Source organism: Calidris pugnax, unplaced genomic scaffold (genome assembly GCF_001431845.1).
Source record: "Calidris pugnax isolate Ruff unplaced genomic scaffold, ASM143184v1 scaffold11, whole genome shotgun sequence".
Lineage (NCBI taxonomy): Eukaryota > Metazoa > Chordata > Aves > Charadriiformes > Scolopacidae > Calidris > Calidris pugnax.
Genome location: NW_015090803.1, coordinates 12991358 through 13011864, shown reverse-complemented (window position 1 = coordinate 13011864; position 20507 = coordinate 12991358). Strand labels below are relative to the sequence as shown.

The 20507-nt window shown below is 38.7% G+C and overlaps 1 protein-coding gene across 2 annotated transcripts in view; it reads left to right on the top strand.

Moving 5' to 3' along the window:
* The first annotated feature begins 18485 nt into the window (after nucleotides 1-18485).
* ABCB5 (ATP binding cassette subfamily B member 5) overlaps nucleotides 18486-20507 on the top strand; it is a 32996-nt gene continuing 30974 nt past the window's right edge. For both annotated transcript variants that reach the window (XM_014937643.1, XM_014937642.1), the window contains exons 1-3: nucleotides 18486-18555; nucleotides 19586-19673; nucleotides 19798-19846. In XM_014937643.1, coding sequence (XP_014793129.1) covers nucleotides 18504-18555; nucleotides 19586-19673; nucleotides 19798-19846 — 189 coding nt within the window. In that variant the 5' untranslated portion in view covers nucleotides 18486-18503. The remainder of the gene's footprint in view (nucleotides 18556-19585; nucleotides 19674-19797; nucleotides 19847-20507) is intronic.

Sequence of the window (20507 nt, the reverse complement as noted above, 5' to 3'; positions counted from 1 at the left end):
AAGGTCTGGCTATAGCATACCACTGAAGAAAAAAGTTAAATATGTATTATGAAATAATTTATATATACTTAATATGGAATAAAGAAGGTCTCAGTGGGTCATAGAAGTTTTTTTTAAAAACATCTGGTGTCTACCAGGTAAAAACAATACATTTACTTCTGTTGATTTTTGATTTTTCAGGAAGTGGGATGCATTTCTAGAAACCCTGTCATTTTAAAGTTATTTTGTCGCTAAGGTCAACCTTACTGTCTTACAGGTGAAATCCTGCCAACCCAGACATTGGAAATAATGAGGAAATTAGCCACAGGGATAATCTGAGAAAGGAATGAAAGAAATGTTAATGTCTTTTGGAAAACTCCAGCTGAAATGCCACACTGATAGGAAAAATGTTTCAAGCGTTATACCAGCAGATGTCAAATTTGGTTGGAATCTGGTTCAGCGAAGATAGGACAGAAGGACAAATGGGAACTGATATTTTTTAAAGAAGGGGAAGCCACAGCTTTGTGGATCTCTTCTAGGTGAGCATGAAACAAACTTTCCTGAGCATGTTTTTTCCAGGCGCTGGATGAAATGATAGAAAATTCATCTTTAGTGTCTATTTCAGACTCCCATTTCTTAAGAACAGACATGTTGGAATGTATACAAGATTTTATAATGAAGAAGTAAATAATAATCCTTATCCTTGTAGATATTAAATTATATGACAAAGACTTAAATTTGGAGAAGGTCTTTTTATCAGAAAGTAATTTATGATTTTCATTGCATTCCTGCCCAACAAATGTTCACACACTATTACTAAGGCTGGAAATGCTCCATATAGTATGGAATATTATTTTTTTGCTATGAAATGCATGGCAACTTACCAATATTAAGTATGACTTCCCTAAAATAGAGTATGATTTTTGTAAGAAGAAAAGCACCATTTTCCACCAGTTGCTCTGAAGTTTTTGTTTTATTTTTAAAAAATTAGACCACTTTATAAAATTTAAAACTGAAATGTTGGTCTCCCCACCTCCCAAAGCACATCCCCATGCTTATCCCTGGACAAGAGGTTGCCTGTGACAGATAAAACTGTGACCTATGATAGAGATAAATTTAGAAAAGTGTCTAAAATTTCTTTTTAGGGTGAAAATAACTGAGATGATAGACAAACTTCTACCTCTATTTTTTTTTTTACATCGTTTTGTCACATTTTACACCCTTGCATCATCTTGCTGTGATGTTATAGACTCTGTTCTGCTTACAAGGCTGTAAGAGTACTTCCCCCAGGCTGACTGACAACACAGCAAAATCCAGTGCAACGTGAAGATTACTGATGTACATCACCCTGGTAAAACAAGATCAGCTGAGCTGCACCCAGCAATGAACGGCTTCTGAATATTGGTCTTGTACACCAGGACAACTCTTTTATCTTCTGCACAGCTAAGCAGCTTGCCTAGCCCCTCCACCAGGGATGTTTGTTTGGATTAATTAGTTAACATTAGAAAGGGACGTGTCCTACTCATCACAAGGTCTTGCTGTGACTGTTCATCAGGGTATGATGTGCGTGGCAAAAGGCAGCTTTTCTGTGCTGAAAGTTAAGCTGAAATTAAGCCCACTCCCTGCTTCTGTCACCTTGTATGAATGTCAGGAGCAGGTTCCTGGTTCATAACCTTTTTGCCCTCTTGAAAATATAAAACATAAACCACCCTCTGATAAGCAGCGATAGCGCTTTTTGCAAGGGAGTTGTAAAACAGATAAGGCAGCTAAGAAACCTGACTTAAAGTGTTCTCTCTGGCTCAAGGGAAGTTCCTGCTCCCTGCACACAGAATCAGTCTGTAGGAGACAGAATAACAGCAGCCCAGTGAAGGTGTGAGGGTACGGATCCCCTTGCACAATCACTGCAAGCTGGAAGTGACAAGAAGGAACAGAACTGTGGTTTTAGTTCATTATTTTCTGACTCCTCTAACCAATCTGTAATGCTCCCCCTGGCCATTTATGGCCCCTTTGGTGGAGGAAGGCATTTTATCTCTCTCTGTTAGTGGTTATACCCAGTTATCTGCCTGCCACTGTATAAACTTCCAGTCTATTTGCTAGTAATTTGTTATCAAAAGTTTTAAGTCTAATTTGATCCTGATAACTGTCACATTAAATGGAGATGAGACTTAGTAGCAAAGTTCAGACCAAACATTGGTCAAACCAGTCACCAAATATATCCCGTCTGCATACCCCACACCACCCCATAACCCCTGAGAGCCTTGTGGCCAGAGGGACACTTCATACCCCAAAATTTCACTTGTCTATTTCAAATTAAATTTTAACTATCACTTTCCAGATTTTGATGCTTGATTTTGTAGCTGGGGCTCAATGCTAGGGCTCAGTATGTCTTGGCTGGGTTTACTTTACTATGGTTGACTTCATCGACTGTCTACTCAGACACTGTTCCCCAGGTTCTTGATATAAAATAAGGGACATAAAAGGTTTTGCTGCTTTGGTAGGAAGCTGAAACCCAGCCGATAATGTAATGCTTGCAAAACATCGTTACTCTCAGATGACAGTCATTATCAAAACTCAAGATACTGGTAATTTAGTAATAACAGCTCCAAGAATAAAATTGTTCCCTCTGTGAGGGGGTAATGGATGAACACCCAGTGTGGTCAGAGAGGGGAGGGAAACGTCTGCATCTTCCTTTGATGCTGAGGGATTTTTTCGGTTTGCTGTGTTCTAAGAGAGCCAAGATTGTGTCTCCAACTGCCCTTTCTGACCGGTGGCACGCAGAGCTGCAGCAAGGGCACCTGTCCTCAGTGACCTCCACGAGGCATAAGGCAGGGACAAGCACAGCCCAGCCTTGCCAGGAACCGGCCCAGAAAGCTGCTGGTGAGGCTGGTGGTGGCAGAAAGGAGGAGTTATTTGAGGTTGAGGACAGAGGGGAGAAAGAATAGCCCCAGGAATTAGAGCAGGAGCTACCCTGGTTGCCACGGTGCCTTTCTATAGGGTTGTTTATTGCTATACAGCATGCAACAGAGGGCACGTCTTTTATAGCGGGAGGTAAACAGGAATGACCTCAGCGCAGGGCTTCAAGCTTTTTAATTAGATTGCCCTTCACAGTTTTATCACATGTTTCAGTGAGAGCCCGGACTGCAAGTGCTGGTTGCTGCAAAGTCAGGCTGAGCATGTTGGTACATGTGCGTGTCCTTGCATACTGATAATTCACCAATTTGTTCAGCTTTTTCTTAACAGTGTTTCCGCTGGTGTGTCCCGGCCCTTTTACTGTCCTGGCAGGGTTGTTGCTGAGGTAAGAAACAGCTTTAGCTACTAAGGATACTTTTCCTTCTCTTTTAAATAAATTCAACATAAAAGAGAGCATATGAAGAAGGCATTTCGTATAATGCAATATTAGCTCTCCCCCTTTCCTTTTTTTTTTTGCTTTTACTGCCTATTATTTTGTAGCCTTTAAAGCAATTGTGATTCAGAACCTGATAACCTGTTCAGTATCAGACACACATCCAACTTTTCTGTCTGTACAACCTGGGCATTTTTTGCATTCTCACAGCACTTCTGTGGATCAGGAAAGCTGTATTTCATAAATAGAAAAATGCTTAATAACTTCAATAAAATCCTTTTTTTTTTGTCAATAAATGGGGGGAGAAAATTATCTGCCCAAAGTCATGCAAGTTAGTGTAAGAGAGCTAAAAAAGAAAACAAATCCTAACTTTCTAGACCATGTCATCTCTAACAATTGTTTTCTAAAAGATTCAGAGCAGAGTTCCTATTAAAAGCCCAGGGAAATGACAAAATAACAGGAATAAGGGATCTAACATAAGGAAGGTTTTGTGGAGGAACAGTTTAATTCTCCACGTTCACTTCCTTGAATCAAGGTTGAATCAACCACTCCAGTGTCTGATTTGCCTCTCCTATGAACCCTTTAGCTTCTGCTGAAAGAACTTCAGTCTGGATTAATTCAGGCTATGCACATAAAAGCAGATGCTGGTAATACAATTACACTCTTTAATTTCCACGTTCATATCTGCTGTACTCTAAGTTTCAAACACTATCTTAAGGAAGCTACTTTGAACCTTCCTTTTGCAATGCTTTTAGGAAAGCTTTTGGAGTGTGGTATTTTGAAGACTATAAAAAGAATCTAGCCATTTGGAGAATCTTTTTTAATAAAAGTATGTATCAAAAAGCCATTGACTTTTTGTAGCTATATAAAAATTAATTTGCCCACAAAATAATTTGAAACAGATTTTTAAAACTTCCCTGAATGCTACATTTAGTGCAAGGTGCTCTTCCTACTGAAATCCATGGGAAGAAATTCCTTCTTTGTGGAGGTGACAACCACCAGGAAATAACCTGAGCTCTACTCAACACCATATTGATGCTATCATGGCATCAGTGTTTTAGAATTATTCACGGTTTCTCACTCCTACTATTCATCTATATGGAATTTTAAAGTTATAACTGTCACTGTGACACTTAGAAATAAAGCAAAGGAAAATGAGCTAGAGATCTCTCCTTGACTCTCTACTCATCTTGCAACTCTTCCTTGCCAGTTACAGTGGCAATATTAAGCTACATTGGTGTAGACAAATTTCATTATTTTATTTGGTTGTATTAAATGTGCCTTAATGCGTAGTAGGATAAGTCTTGCTGGTGACACTGAAGTCTTTCTTCTTCAATGAAGACATTTTAATGAGGACATCAGTAACAGCAAATTTTCTCCAACAAGTGACAATCCTGCTTTCATATAAAATAGACCATCAAAGCAGGAGAAATTAACACATACGGTTTAAAAACTGTGGATTTTGCCTAGTCTCTTTTTGTGTGTGTGACCCTTGACAGAATAAGCCACATAACTTTTCTGCATATAAATACTCAAATCACTAAATATGAGTCCATAATATTTACCAAATTCTTCAGTGCATAACCTGTTCAGTATCAGACACACATCCAACTTTTCTGTCTGTACAACCTGGGCATTTTTTGCATTCTCACAGCACTTCTGTGGATCAGGAAAGCTGTATTTCATAAATAGAAAAATGCTTAATAACTTCAATAAAATCCTTTTTTTTTTGTCAATAAATGGGGGGAGAAAATTATCTGCCCAAAGTCATGCGAGTTAGTGTAAGAGAGCTAAGAAAGAAAACAAATCCTAACTTTCTAGACCATGTCATCTCTAACAATTGTTTTCTAAAAGATTCAGAGCAGAGTTCCTATTAAAAGCCCAGGGAAATGACAAAATAACAGGAATAAGGGATCTAACATAAGGAAGGTTTTGTGGAGGAACAGTTTAATTCTCCTAAATAGAAAAATGCTTAATAACTTCAATAATTATTTTTTTTTTCCCAATAAATGGGGGGAGAAAATTATCTGCCCAAAGTCATGCGAGTTAGTGTAAGAGAGCTAAGAAAGAAAACAAATCCTAACTTTCTAGACCATGTCATCTCTAACAATTGTTTTCTAAAAGATTCAGAGCAGAGTTCCTATTAAAAGCCCAGGGAAATGACAAAATAACAGGAATAAGGGATCTAACATAAGGAAGGTTTTGTGGAGGAACAGTTTAATTCTCCACGTTCACTTCCTTGAATCAAGGTTGAATTAACCACTCCAATGTCTGCTTTGCCTCTCTTATGAACCCTTTAGCTTCTGCTGAAAGAACTTCAGTCTGGATTAATTCAGGCTATGCACATAAAAGCAGATGCTGGTAATACAATTACACTCTTTAATTTCCACGTTCATATCTGCTGTACTCTAAGTTTCAAACACTATCTTAAGGAAGCTACTTTGAACCTTCCTTTTGCAATGCTTTTAGGAAAGCTTTTGGAGTGTGGTATTTTGAAGACTATAAAAAGAATCTAGCCATTTGGAGAATCTTTTTTAATAAAAGTATGTATCAAAAAGCCATTGACTTTTTGTAGCTATATAAAAATTAATTTGCCCACAAAATAATTTGAAACAGATTTTTAAAACTTCCCTGAATGCTACATTTAGTGCAAGGTGCTCTTCCTACTGAAATCCATGGGAAGAAATTCCTTCTTTGTGGAGGTGACAACCACCAGGAAATAACCTGAGCTCTACTCAACACCATATTGATGCTATCATGGCATCAGTGTTTTAGAATTATTCACGGTTTCTCACTCCTACTATTCATCTATATGGAATTTTAAAGTTATAACATATCCTTTCCTTTTGCCTAGTCTCTTTTTGTGTGTGTGACCCTTGACAGAATAAGCCACATAACTTTTCTGCATATAAATACTCAAATCACTAAATATGAGTCCATAATATTTACCAAATTCTTCAGTGCTATTGTAAACTCATAATATTTTCAGAACACATGTTGACATGTAAAAGGAAGGAATTCATCAGAAGGAAACAAACACAAGTACAGCTTTTTATAATGCAAGGTTCAACTAAGTCAGATGCTTTTTTTTGAAAGAATGAGCCTTATGTACTGAGCCTCAGACAGCAAGAAGAACTGCTATTCTAAACTCGGCCTAATGTTTTTGGTCTCCACTAGAATGTCAACTAAGACTATTGTGATTTCTCCAGTGGAATATTTCAAGAGGATGCCAGAGCTGAATGGATTCTGTATTTTGTTTATTTAAACAAATGACATACATATGGATAGTTTTGGTCATCCTGAGCCATATTCTTTACAGGCTTTCAACTGGGGAAAAATTGGGTTGACATTTGCAAAAATGCTATGATGTACCACTTACATTCAAGTTGGGATAAAGTTTCCACATTCAGACGCATCTTTTTAGATGTCTGCTTGTGAAGATATCCAGCTCCCATTACTGCGGACGAAGATCTAGCCTGTAGAACAATTGAGATATCCAGAATGGATTCTGTATTTTGTTTATTTAAACAAATGACATACATATGGATAGTTTTGGTCATCCTGAGCCATATTCTTTACAGGCTTTCAACTGGGGAAAAATTGGGTTGACATTTGCAAAAATGCTAAATGAGCTATAGATCTCTCCTTGACTCTCTACTCATCTTGCAACTCTTCCTTGCCAGTTATGGTGGCAATATTAAGCTACATTGGTGTAGACAAATTTCATTATTTTATTTGATTGAATTAATGGGTAGTAGGATAAGTCTTGCCGGTGACACTGAAGTCTTTCTTCTTCAATGAAGACATTTTAATGGGGACATCAGTAACAGCAAATTTTCTCCAACACAGTAACATTCCTGCTTTCATATAAAATAGACCATCAAAGCAGGAGAAATTAACACATATAGTTTAAAAACTGTGGATTTTGCCTAGTCTCTTTTTGTGCGTGTGACCCTTGACAGAATAAGCCACATAACTTTTCTGCATATAAATACTCAAAACACTAAATATAAGTCCATAATATTTATCAAATTCTTTGGTGTTATTGTAAACTCATAATATTTTCAGAACACATGTTGACATGTAAAAAGAAGGAAATCATCAGAAGGAAACAAACACAAGTACAGCTTTTTATAATGCAAGGTTCAACTAAGTCAGATGCTCTTTTTTGAAAGAATGAGCCTTATGTACTGAGCCTCAGACAGCAAGAAGAACTGTTATTCTAAACTCGGCCTAACATTTTTGGTCTCCCCTAGAATGTCAACTAAGACTACTGTGATTCCTCCAGTGGTATATTTCAAGAGGATGCCAGAGCTGAATGGATTCTGTATTTTGTTTATTTAAACAAATAACATAAATACAGACAGTTTTGATCATCCTGAACCATATTCTTTATAGGCTTTCACCTGGGGAAAAAATGGGTTGACATTTGCAAAAATGCCATGATGTACCACTTACATTCAAGTTGGGATAAAGTTTCCACATTCAGACGCATCTTTTTAGATGTCTGCTTGTAAAGATATCCAGCTCCCATTACTGCCGATGAATATCTAGTCTGTAGAACATTTGAGATACCCAGAGTGCAGAAATCTGGTCAGCTCACATTAAAGTAGATATCGATATTATTGACTAGACTCCTGTTGGCCATAACAGGAATTTGGACCTGTAGCTCATATGCAGGCACCGACATGTAGTTACATAAACACAGCTATCTGCCAGCTGAATCCCATTCCCAGTGTAGGTTGAAGAAGAGCCAAGTGCAGTCCTGTAATTTTCCAAAAAGAATTTTAATCCTCCCCCACACGCAAGGAGAATTTGCTAATCACCAGGTGTCTAATCTCGCCTGTAAAACCACTTCATGCTCAGTTATGGTGGCAATATTAAGCTACATTGGTGTAGACAAATTTCATTATTTTATTTGATTGAATTAATGGGTAGTAGGATAAGTCTTGCCGGTGACACTGAAGTCTTTCTTCTTCAATGAAGACATTTTAATGGGGACATCAGTAACAGCAAATTTTCTCCAACACAGTAACATTCCTGCTTTCATATAAAATAGACCATCAAAGCAGGAGAAATTAACACATATAGTTTAAAAACTGTGGATTTTGCCTAGTCTCTTTTTGTGCGTGTGACCCTTGACAGAATAAGCCACATAACTTTTCTGCATATAAATACTCAAAACACTAAATATAAGTCCATAATATTTATCAAATTCTTTGGTGTTATTGTAAACTCATAATATTTTCAGAACACATGTTGACATGTAAAAAGAAGGAAATCATCAGAAGGAAACAAACACAAGTACAGCTTTTTATAATGCAAGGTTCAACTAAGTCAGATGCTCTTTTTTGAAAGAATGAGCCTTATGTACTGAGCCTCAGACAGCAAGAAGAACTGTTATTCTAAACTCGGCCTAACATTTTTGGTCTCCCCTAGAATGTCAACTAAGACTACTGTGATTCCTCCAGTGGTATATTTCAAGAGGATGCCAGAGCTGAATGGATTCTGTATTTTGTTTATTTAAACAAATAACATAAATACAGACAGTTTTGATCATCCTGAACCATAACTGGGGAAAAATTGGGTTGACATTTGCAAAAATGCTATGATGTACCACTTACATTCAAGTTGGGATAAAGTTTCCACATTCAGACGCATCTTTTTAGATGTCTGCTTGTGAAGATATCCAGCTCCCATTACTGCGGACGAAGATCTAGCCTGTAGAACAATTGAGATATCCAGAATGCAGAAATCTGGTCAGCTCACATTAAAGTAGATATCGATATTATTGACTAGACTCCTGTTGGCCATAACAGGAATTTGGACCTGTAGCTCGTATGCAGGCACCGACATGTAGCTACATAAACACAGCTATCTGCCAGCTGAATCCCATTCCCAGCGTAGGTTGAAGAAGAGCCAAGTGCAGTCCTGTAATTTTCCAAAAAGAATTTTAATCCTCCCCCACTAGCAAGGAGAATTTGCTAATCACCAGGTGTCTAATCTCGCCCGTAAAACCGCTTCGTGCTGTGTAAGTAATTTGGCATTAATTGGACCAAAAGCAGGTCTCCAAGAGCCCTTTCAGCTGTTGGACATCCCACCAGCATGCCTGCATCTCCTCTCTCCCGCTGCACCAGAGCTTGTGTCCTGGCACTGGGGCACCCGTTTCCCCTGGGAGACCCAGAGCCAGACCCGTGACCCACATCCAGGGGAGCAGGAATTTAAATGTTGTGCATCCCACCGTGTTCTGAGCTGCTGGGGGTGAGAAGGGCTTCTTGCCCTCCTTCTTGATCCTTTTTGGCAGTTCAGTAAATCTTGGCTGTGTCCTGTTCTATGGCTGGGCTTTTACATGGTTTTGGTGAGGGAGGGATTGTTGGGCTCTGGTTGAAGCTATCATAAACTCACACTGGAGTCTGGGGCTGGAAGAGAGACAGTAATAGCTTTCTTGATTGAAAAATAAATAGATCTCCCAGCTCTCAGGAGAAATAACTGGTTCAGAGCCTCGATTCATTTCATTTTTACCAGGTTTAAAGGTAGGGGAATGTTGCAGAACGTTGCTGTTCCACAGCATTGCAATACAACTGGGTTGGAGGTGTAAAAGTGAATGACAGATGTTCAGATTATGTCTTTTTATTGGTTATAGGATAGCATCCAATATAAACAGAGTAAAAACAAAAATCCAATGCATTCACAGTGACACTGTCCTAAAGTTCCTCCTGATTGCTGTCTTGGACATATGGTATGAGTTTACTTGCAATTCATTAAAAGCTTTTTTGAATGACATCAAAAAGGGAAACACAGAGTGCATATTGACTTCAAGGATATTTGGTAATGAGTAGTGCAGCTGGGATCTTCTAATTATTTCCATAAGCATCAGTTCATCAGAATAGTACAACTGTGACCTAGTGACTGACACAGACTGTTATAAGGAGAAACAGAAGGAAAAAAAATTTTTTTTTTTCCTTTTTCATTGACCTAAATAAATTTATAACCATTAATAAATCAGAGTAATATTTGAGTAACAACATTTTAAAACTGAATTTCTTCTTGACTTGACTTTGGCGAAATTGATCCCAAGTCTACTATTTAGAATGTCTATTTTACTATCATTCTGCAATGCAGCTAAAGATCCCTTAAAACAAAGTATTGCTTCTCTGAACATAAGTTATTTTATGGGCCAGTTAATTAACTCATATGCTACCTGAATTAATTCCTATACTAAGTCCTTCATTAGACAATTATGAGACCATTCAAGAGCTTCAAATAGCTTTTGGTAACATAGATAATTCGACATCCTTTTGAAAATAATAAAATATTAAAAAATACAGGGTAGCAGCTACAGTTATTTTTCAATGTTCCTACCCTTTCTCTCATAATCAAGGCACATAAAGGAAGATCAATATATTTCAAAAGCTAGTCTCTGATAGTCTAATCTTTTTTGGCAGTCTGCTGCTAACTAGAAAAGCCTAACCGTTTCCTGAATCTTTAAGAGCTATTCAGGTATGTTCTTGTGCATACCTTGGAAGCACAAACTCCTCATTAAAAGAAAATATCCTTCATCAGACCTTTTTGATGCCCGTGTTAATTTAGATCCAACCAGAAGTTCAGCAGAGTTCTTGTAATCTGTTTAGAAAGTCGTACAACAGGAGGAAAGTTTGGTGAAAGCCTCGGCATGACTGTGCAGTGATGCATAAAGAAATGTAAACTTACATAACTAGTTTAATATTGCAAATACAGTTAGACCTAAAAGTTCAGCACTGCATGAAAACAGTACGGACAGTTCTGATCTAGGGTTTACATCAACAGTACAAAACCAGGATCTGTATCTCACTAGCTCCCTTAGTTGCCTGAGTACTCCCTGGTCTGTTAGAAGGGTTTCCTTCACCCTTGTGAGCAAAAATTGCTAAAGAATAGGCCGGAGAAAACATGCTCCTAAACATTGCTTACCTGTCAGCTGCAGGGCTGGGTCAGGATCTAAGGGGAAAAGGAGGTAGTTTTAGAATCAAAGAATAGAGTCATAGAATGGTTTGGGTTGGAAGGGACCTTTAAAAGTCATATAGTCCAACCTCCCCTGCAATGAGTAGGGACATCTTCAACCAGACCAGGTTGCAACCTGACCTTGAATGTTTCCAGGGATGGGGCATCTACCACCTCTCTGAGAAATCTGATCCAGTGCTTCTCCACCCTCATTATAAAAAAATTATTCCTTATAACTAGTCTAAATCTGCCCTCTTTTAGTTTAAAACCATTACCCCTTGTCCTATCACAACAGGCCCTGCTAAAACATTGGTTTGTCTTTCTCCTGGTATAAAGGCCCTAGAATTAGTGACTTGCTTACATAAGGCAGTTCCTCCTACTTTTCCTTTTCTCTTCTCCTGTCTTTCCAAAATAGGTGTATACCTTGAGATTCAGTCCTGTGATATTATCTCTGTAGGTCTTTATCAGCCTAAGTCACCACTTTGATAATGTATGAAGTTTTCCTACTTAAGTTGTATCAAGGCTTTGACAGAATGACTGCCTTCTGTGCTTCCCATGATATTACTACTTATATTGCTCTATTTCTAAGAAAAAGAAAAAAAAAGGTACTTCTCTTCTGTTATAGACAGCAATGAACCACACTGACCTGATTTTTTTTCCAAAGGCAAAAAGAATTTTAGTAATTACTTGAGAAATCTGAAAATTCTTCACACTTATCAGTTAAGTCTCTCCTAAAACAGACATGAAGACTTCATAGGAGAGAATAAAATGCGTTTCCTTGTTTTATTCTTTGAGCAAATGTGTGCTACAAAGAACTTGCAAAACCATTTAAGGCCCAATAAATTTTTGCAAGTTGTTCTGGTTATAAACAGTTATGATTAAATAGATATCTTTGATGTAATTCTGTTTCACTAAGAGAGGTGGATATGTTCCTGCTCCACATCTTCCAGAAAACTACAAATACTTGTTTTGCTTGGTTGCAGCATTGGGGGTTTTGGAAAACATTGCTCTTTATTTCACAGAGAGTTCAAGAAACATTGGGACATATTTCTTTGCCTGATTTTTAATTCTTCCAATGCTCACCTCTACCCAGACTTTCTCCATCCATTGCACCAAATCCCTGATAGCTTTGCAATTGCCAATGCTATAGTAGCATATGTATAATTTGGTTTCAGTTAGAATTACATTTTAATTAGCTGCTCCATATAAAGAAAGTAGAAAATTTAACTTCTAGTCTGCAGATGTGATTAAAATCCCTAAAATTTTTGACTTAGTACTTCAGAACAATTTAGTCACAAAACGACTAAGAGTAAAGAGCAGTAAGTAAAGATAAACATCTTTTATAGCTCCATCCTGTTAATTACAACCCAGTTGCATGGGGAAAGTAGGTGATCAGCTGCAATTAAGGTAACAGGTCAAATACTAGCCCTGACAGCCTGTGTGTGGCTTGTGAGTTTAGGCTGGGTGTCTTCCTGGTGCTCTTCTGGTCCGCTGCAGAAATCAAAAAGCAGTAAGCAGATACGATACTTGTAAAACATAATGCACCTTCTTTGTATTTGACTGTTGTTTTGAGGAGATGAGATGTTCCAGTAAAGTTAGGTGTCTGCTATTTTCACATACCAAACATTGTATTCTCTTCAGTCATAGACCTTTGCTGGGGAAATGAGTTCTTGTGAGTTTGTGTTTTGGGGGGGTTTTTGGTGGGATTTTTTTGTTTGTTTGCTCTTCATAATATTGTGCTTATGGTTATTAACCATAATTCTTTAAAGCAGATGTCTTTATAATTCTTTAAAGTAGATATCTTTTCTAGTTCAGTCAGTTGTGGCTGGTATTACTGATAGTTGATTGTGTTTAATTTTGCTTTTCCTGTCATTGACTGCTTTTGGAGAGATGAACCAAATGCATGGAGGGATAGGTGAATATTTTCTGATTGGAATAGGATGCTTTTCAGATGCAGGAAGTATTTTCCAAAGTTACACAACTATTTTTGGGTAAAAGAAGAAATAGTATTTCCCCTCCAAATCATATCATGATATTTTATTGTAATGTCTTGCCCCCCCAAAAAACTATAAGGGCATTACTGTAAACTACCATTTCTTGTGTTGCTTCTCTGCCTTCTTTTATTGATGGCAGTCTTCTCTACTTGACACATGTACACTTCTGCTTCTGTGAAAATGTCAAATTGTGCTATTTTATCTTTTATTTAAGCACAGAGTAGTTAGCTGTAATTAGACTGCAAGTCCGTGTTTCTCAGTAGGTTAGATCCAGGATCTTTTTCTAGGAGATTATTTCTTACTCTTACTTTTGTTCATTTTCTTTCTTTTTTTAATCTGTTTGTTTATGGTTTTTGTTCCCTCTCCCCACTTGGAGATGCTCATTAACCTGCACAAAGCATAACATCACTCCCAAAAGAAGAAAAAGGAGGGGGAAATGAAGGAAACGACTTCTCAACACCCCATGCTTCTTTTCTCTGCACCTGCTCATCTCACACACCCTTTTTGGACTGTCTTTTCTACACGAGGGAGCTTTGAGGGTTTTTCTTACCAACCATGCAGTGTGGAGAGCAATGGAACTGAACCCTTAGTGACACTTTACTGCTGCTGTGTGTGAATAACTGATAATAAAGCTTTGAAAAGTGAAAGTGTATGTGTTTCAGAGGTATCAAACACTCTAGCTGCCAGTGATCCCCATTAAGATGCTTGGGTACTTAGCAGCTCTGGAAACTACTCTAAGATTTTTTTGGGCTCATACTACCTATATTCCTGTATTTTGCTATCTATGTGCTATAGATCCAGGTGTTTGCTTTCTAAGTGGGATGTCCCTATGCTTAAAATTTTACATGTGATGATAGTTTCTTCTGAAAATAAAGTCAATCACCCGTTTTAACAAAAACTGAGACATGGGGAGGAGTTGTACTTGCTCCCATTGAGATGAATAAGAAAAAACCTGTTGCCTTCAGTGTAGGAGGTGCTGCATACAGCTGTGAACCCTGGGCCTGGGACAGTGAAGTACTTCAGCTTGCTGCTCTGTCTCTTCTGCCAAAATCTCTAAATGCCAACTCTTCATGGCTGCAGAAGCCAAATCTTTTCATACATTTTCTGGAACAGAGAATGCAGCAGTTAATGTGCATTACGGAGGAGCTAATGTACATTATGGAGGCTTAATTCTGAATCTGAAATATAAACGCTGGGTAATGCTAATGGGATAAGAAAGTATTTGAAAAAATAATAGGTCTGACATGTAGAAATTTGAATCTAAGTGAATATACAGGGTCCCCACAGGCAGGAGATGATGCTGCTAAATAATATCTTTCCTCTGAGATCCTTTCAGAGCATCATAACCAATGTGTAAAACCTGATTTGAATCCTCTGGGTAAGACACAAAAGGGAAGCTTAAATTAGGCTGAGTCCTGAACTTGTTACTTGAGAATCACTTTAACTGAGTAACCAGTTCAATTGTTTGGGACTGGGCTTTGGGATAATGGCATTTGAGTGGACAGGAAGATAACTAAGAGTTTATTTTTCACAAACACTTTTGAAGTGTTTAATAAAGGCTTTACTGAAAGCAAATGATACAGATACCAGTATGTGTGGGTGGGGCAGATGAAAAACTGTTATTTTTAGGGTTGTGCAGAAATTGTAATTTGTTTACCTGATTTTTTGAAAGGGGAAAATAAAAATACCATCCACTGAGCTAACCCAAACCAAGAAACAGTTTTACTTTTGCCAAAACAACCCCCACACACACACAAATCGTGGGGAGGAGGTGGGAATTAAGTGACCAAGATGTGATTCTTAGCTTCTGCAAAAGCGATAATGTATTTAGCTAGCCTTGAGCTTCAGGTCACTTAGAAGTGGGAAATGAAAGCACTTTGATTTAATAACATTCAAAATCAGCAACGCGTCGTTGCTTTTAGTTGAAATTCACCAAATGCAGTGAAGTGATTCCCCAAAGTTGCTGTGAGCTTTTGCCAGCCTGCTTCTTTCACCAGAGGAGTGACTTTTCTTCAACTCCCCCCTTACCCTCTGCTTATCAGGTAGGAGCCCACCGCCCGCAGTCACCTACCGGGGTCTCTCTGGGCTCCTTCCCGGCTGCGGCACCGACCTTCACCTGAAACCCGAGCCGAGGGAGGGAGGGATGGATGGAAGGAGGGAAGGAAGGAGGGAGAGAGGGAGGGAGGGAGGAAGGAGGTGCCCGCTGCTATAAAGGCAGTGACCAGGGTGCGGGGAGCCCGCCCCGCAGGGACCGGGCTGGGGCGGGGGTCGGAAAGGTAAGCTGAAATAACATGGAAGGGGGGGGAGGAGAGACCAGAGAAAAAAGTTGGTGTTTTTTTTCAAGTTTACTGTTTTAGCCTACATCAAATTCACGTGTGGTTTTCTGCCTTTTATTTTTTTTAAAATCTGTATATGTGATACGTCAAGAAGAACCTAGGGAAAGTTGGAGCATCAGTTATTTATGCCTCTAAATCATGCTTAGCTGGTGTATCATCACTGCAGGTGGTGAGAGACTGGAACAGGTTGTCCAGAGAAGCTGTGGCTGCCCCATCCCTGGAGGGGTTCAAGGCCAGGCTGGATGGGGCTTTGAGCAACCTGGTCTGGTGGGAGGTGTCCCTGTCCATGGCAGGGAGGTTGGAACTAGATGATCTTTAAGGTCCCTTCCAGCTCTAATCATTCTGTGGTAATACATACATGTACCTTTAGTCTTTATCATTATAATCATAATCCTGTTATGGCTCTTCAATAAGTTTTAATCAGACACAAGGGAATCACAAGGGAAATCCTCTATTCTGTAATAGGTCACCCATAATAGTTTGTTTATGAATGATCTGTGGATTTAGCAGAAATGACTGCCAGTACAGGTTGCTGACTTAGGCTACATTGTTCTGGTTTGTACTGTTCTTAATATTTCATTCAAAGTAGTTCTTTACGATGTTGTTACATGTTTATTTTAGTCTTTAAGTAGGATAATGCTGAGATCAAAAACGTAATGAGTCATGGAAAAACCCACAAATATTTTAATGTGAACCCTTTACATGTCAATTATTCCTAAATGTTTTGTTGCTTTTTTAATGTAGATTTCGATTAATGTGTCATAACCGTACAACAAAGAACAATGAAGGATTGTTTTGTAAATTCCACAGACCAAAAGGACCTCTCTGATGCTGGTAAGCCACAGACATGAAAGCAGTGTATGTGTCTGAGGAATATATTCCACAGCTCCAAATCCAAAGGTGCATTATAAGACTTTCCTGATTGCCACAGTGGTTTTATAGGAGATACCACAATGAGTTTCTAGTGAAAGAGAGCCACCACCTAGAAAACATTTATGCATGAATCATTCCACCAAGTTGAAGAAAATTCATTCACATGGCTAAAACTATTTAGGTGGGTCCTAGCCTGGGCATGCAAATGCTCCTAAAATAAGCTCAGTAAGGTGGAAGCACATTATTGCCATTGAATTGTTGACTAAACTAGTCTTTATAGACCGAGTGACATTAAAAACAGCATGTGAATAATTCTATTCATAGTGAGTCAGCATGTAAGGTAAACGTAAACTGGGGATAGCTGGTGCGTGGAGCCCTTTTGTCCCCATGCAATTCACAACCAGGTCCCTACTGTGGTTGCTCATCAGTTTCTTTATCCATTTATTATATTTCGTGGATTTAGAATCATAACTTTTTGAAAAACTGTTATTTTTAGGGTTGTGCAGAAATTGTAATTTGTTTACCTGATTTTTTGAAAGGGGAAAATAAAAATACCATCCACTGAGCTAACCCAAACCAAGAAACAGTTTTACTTTTGCCAAAACAACCCCCACACACACACAAATCGTGGGGAGGAGGTGGGAATTAAGTGACCAAGATGTGATTCTTAGCTTCTGCAAAAGCGATAATGTATTTAGTTAACCTTGAGCTTCGTGTCACTTAGAAGTGGGAAATGAAAGCACTTTGATTTAATAACATTTCTCAGTTCAAAATCAGCAACGCATCGTTGCTTTTAGTTGAAATTCACCAAATGCAGTGAAGTGATTCCCCAAAGTTGCTGTGAGCTTTTGCCAGCCTGCTTCTTTCACCAGAGGAGTGACTTTTCTTCAACTCCCCCCTTACCCTCTGCTTATCAGGTAGGAGCCCACCGCCCGCAGTCACCTACCGGGGTCTCTCTGGGCTCCTTCCCGGCTGCGGCACCGACCTTCACCTGAAACCCGAGCCGAGGGAGGGAGGGATGGATGGAAGGAGGGAAGGAAGGAGGGAGAGAGGGAGGGAGGGAGGAAGGAGGTGCCCGCTGCTATAAAGGCAGTGACCAGGGTGCGGGGAGCCCGCCCCGCAGGGACCGGGCTGGGGCGGGGGTCGGAAAGGTAAGCTGAAATAACATGGAAGGGGGGGGAGGAGAGACCAGAGAAAAAAGTTGGTGTTTTTTTTCAAGTTTACTGTTTTAGCCTACATCAAATTCACGTGTGGTTTTCTGCCTTTTATTTTTTTTAAAATCTGTATATGTGATACGTCAAGAAGAACCTAGGGAAAGTTGGAGCATCAGTTATTTATGCCTCTAAATCATGCTTAGCTGGTGTATCATCACTGCAGGTGGTGAGAGACTGGAACAGGTTGTCCAGAGAAGCTGTGGCTGCCCCATCCCTGGAGGGGTTCAAGGCCAGGCTGGATGGGGCTTTGAGCAACCTGGTCTGGTGGGAGGTGTCCCTGTCCATGGCAGGGAGGTTGGAACTAGATGATCTTTAAGGTCCCTTCCAGCTCTAATCATTCTGTGGTAATACATACATGTACCTTTAGTCTTTATCATTATAATCATAATCCTGTTATGGCTCTTCAATAAGTTTTAATCAGACACAAGGGAATCACAAGGGAAATCCTCTATTCTGTAATAGGTCACCCATAATAGTTTGTTTATGAATGATCTGTGGATTTAGCAGAAATGACTGCCAGTACAGGTTGCTGACTTAGGCTACATTGTTCTGGTTTGTACTGTTCTTAATATTTCATTCAAAGTAGTTCTTTACGATGTTGTTACATGTTTATTTTAGTCTTTAAGTAGGATAATGCTGAGATCAAAAACGTAATGAGTCATGGAAAAACCCACAAATATTTTAATGTGAACCCTTTACATGTCAATTATTCCTAAATGTTTTGTTGCTTTTTTAATGTAGATTTCGATTAATGTGACTTTATCTCATAACCGTACAACAAAGAACAATGAAGGATTGTTTTGTAAATTCCACAGACCAAAAGGACCTCTCTGATGCTGGTAAGCCACAGACATGAAAGCAGTGTATGTGTCTGAGGAATATATTCCACAGCTCCAAATCCAAAGGTGCATTATAAGACTTTCCTGATTGCCACAGTGGTTTTATAGGAGATACCACAATGAGTTTCTAGTGAAAGAGAGCCACCACCTAGAAAACATTTATGCATGAATCATTCCACCAAGTTGAAGAAAATTCATTCACATGGCTAAAACTATTTAGGTGGGTCCTAGCCTGGGCATGCAAATGCTCCTAAAATAAGCTCAGTAAGGTGGAAGCACATTATTGCCATTGAATTGTTGACTAAACTAGTCTTTATAGACCGAGTGACATTAAAAACAGCATGTGAATAATTCTATTCATAGTGAGTCAGCATGTAAGGTAAACGTAAACTGGGGATAGCTGGTGCGTGGAGCCCTTTTGTCCCCATGCAATTCACAACCAGGTCCCTACTGTGGTTGCTCATCAGTTTCTTTATCCATTTATTATATTTCGTGGATTTAGAATCATAACTTTTCTGGGGTATGATTCCTCTTTTGTCTAGATTTCTAAAACCCCTAGCAAAAAAGTAGGACGCATGGCAACTGCTGCCATATGAAGAAATAATGAAGATGGTTATTACAGGCAAAGACATGATCTTCAGTTAACTCGCATCTATTCTGTGTTAACTTCAGCAATTATAACCTTTACGCTTATTTCAATAGGGCTTTTCCTCATTTGCATTCAATTGTGTAGGTGTTTGCAGAATTAATTAGTTCTTGCTTTTCATTTTTTATATCCTTTCTGGATAAATATATTGTAATTGTAGGAATGAAATTTGTTCTCAGAAATGCAGCTGGAAGCTTTTTTCTGGAGTAGAGGAGATTAACTGAATTGAAAGGAAATTTCAAGAAAAATTCGCCAGACTGTTCCACGAACATGAGGAAAAACTAGTCTTTAAGCTTTAATGAGACAGAATCAGCAGTGAGAGTTGCATAAAACTGGTAAAAAGATGGGATATTATGCTTAAAAAGTCTGGGGTTTATTTCACAGAATCTGCAAGAAAGGGGTATGACAACTCTTCTTTCCAACATGATGAAAATCTTGAACAAAGTGACGAGTTAAAGCCCAGGAAAAAAAAGTAGGTATTCTTTGAACTTAGCTCATTGGCCACTGGTGTATTTGAAGGGGGAAGGGGAGGGGGAAGGCAACACAGCTTTGTTAGAAAAAACTCATCTTAATTAGTCTCTTGTATTTTCCTCTAGGAAGGAAAATGAGAAGCCAGAGAAAAAGGTGGTTGGCGTTTTTGAGCTGGTTAGTGTCCAGTTTGAAGGTCGGCTTTATATTTTCTTCTCCTTATTTGTCATTGTGAGTTGGTTATTTATGAATGGCAATTAATAGGCAATCAAAACTGGAGAAGAAGGCCTCTTTAAAATTTGGCCTGTTACTTCAGGTTAACACTTCAGTGTATTGGTAACACTTAGAGAAGTCCAACCTTAGTGCCATTGGAGATTGAAGCTCACCTCTGCTGAGGCTGATCTAGGATATTTATACTGTCTAGGCTCCTGCCTTGGTTCTATTTATAATGAATTTATCCCATCTTTGACCTTCGAGGGATCTGCTGTCTGAGAGAACCAGTGGTGTGTTTTTGTGTTATTTTTCTGTACAACAGCTATTCCCAAATAACTCTTACACGAGGACTTGTTTATTCTGGAATAAGAACTTTTATTCTTTTCTGGTTTGTTCCATGTCTATTTACACTTTGGAAGAGGATTAGGACAGTCAGGAATAAAATGTTCTGATTTCAGATTAACCACATCCAGGAATAACTATGGCAGTTTAAATTCATATCTTTCTTTAAACCAAACAAATGTTCAAGAGTAGACAAGCTGTAAGATACAATCTCTGCTGCAGACATTTTCTACTGGTAGATATAACCCAGGTGCTGGTCGATAAGTCATTATTGTTTACATTT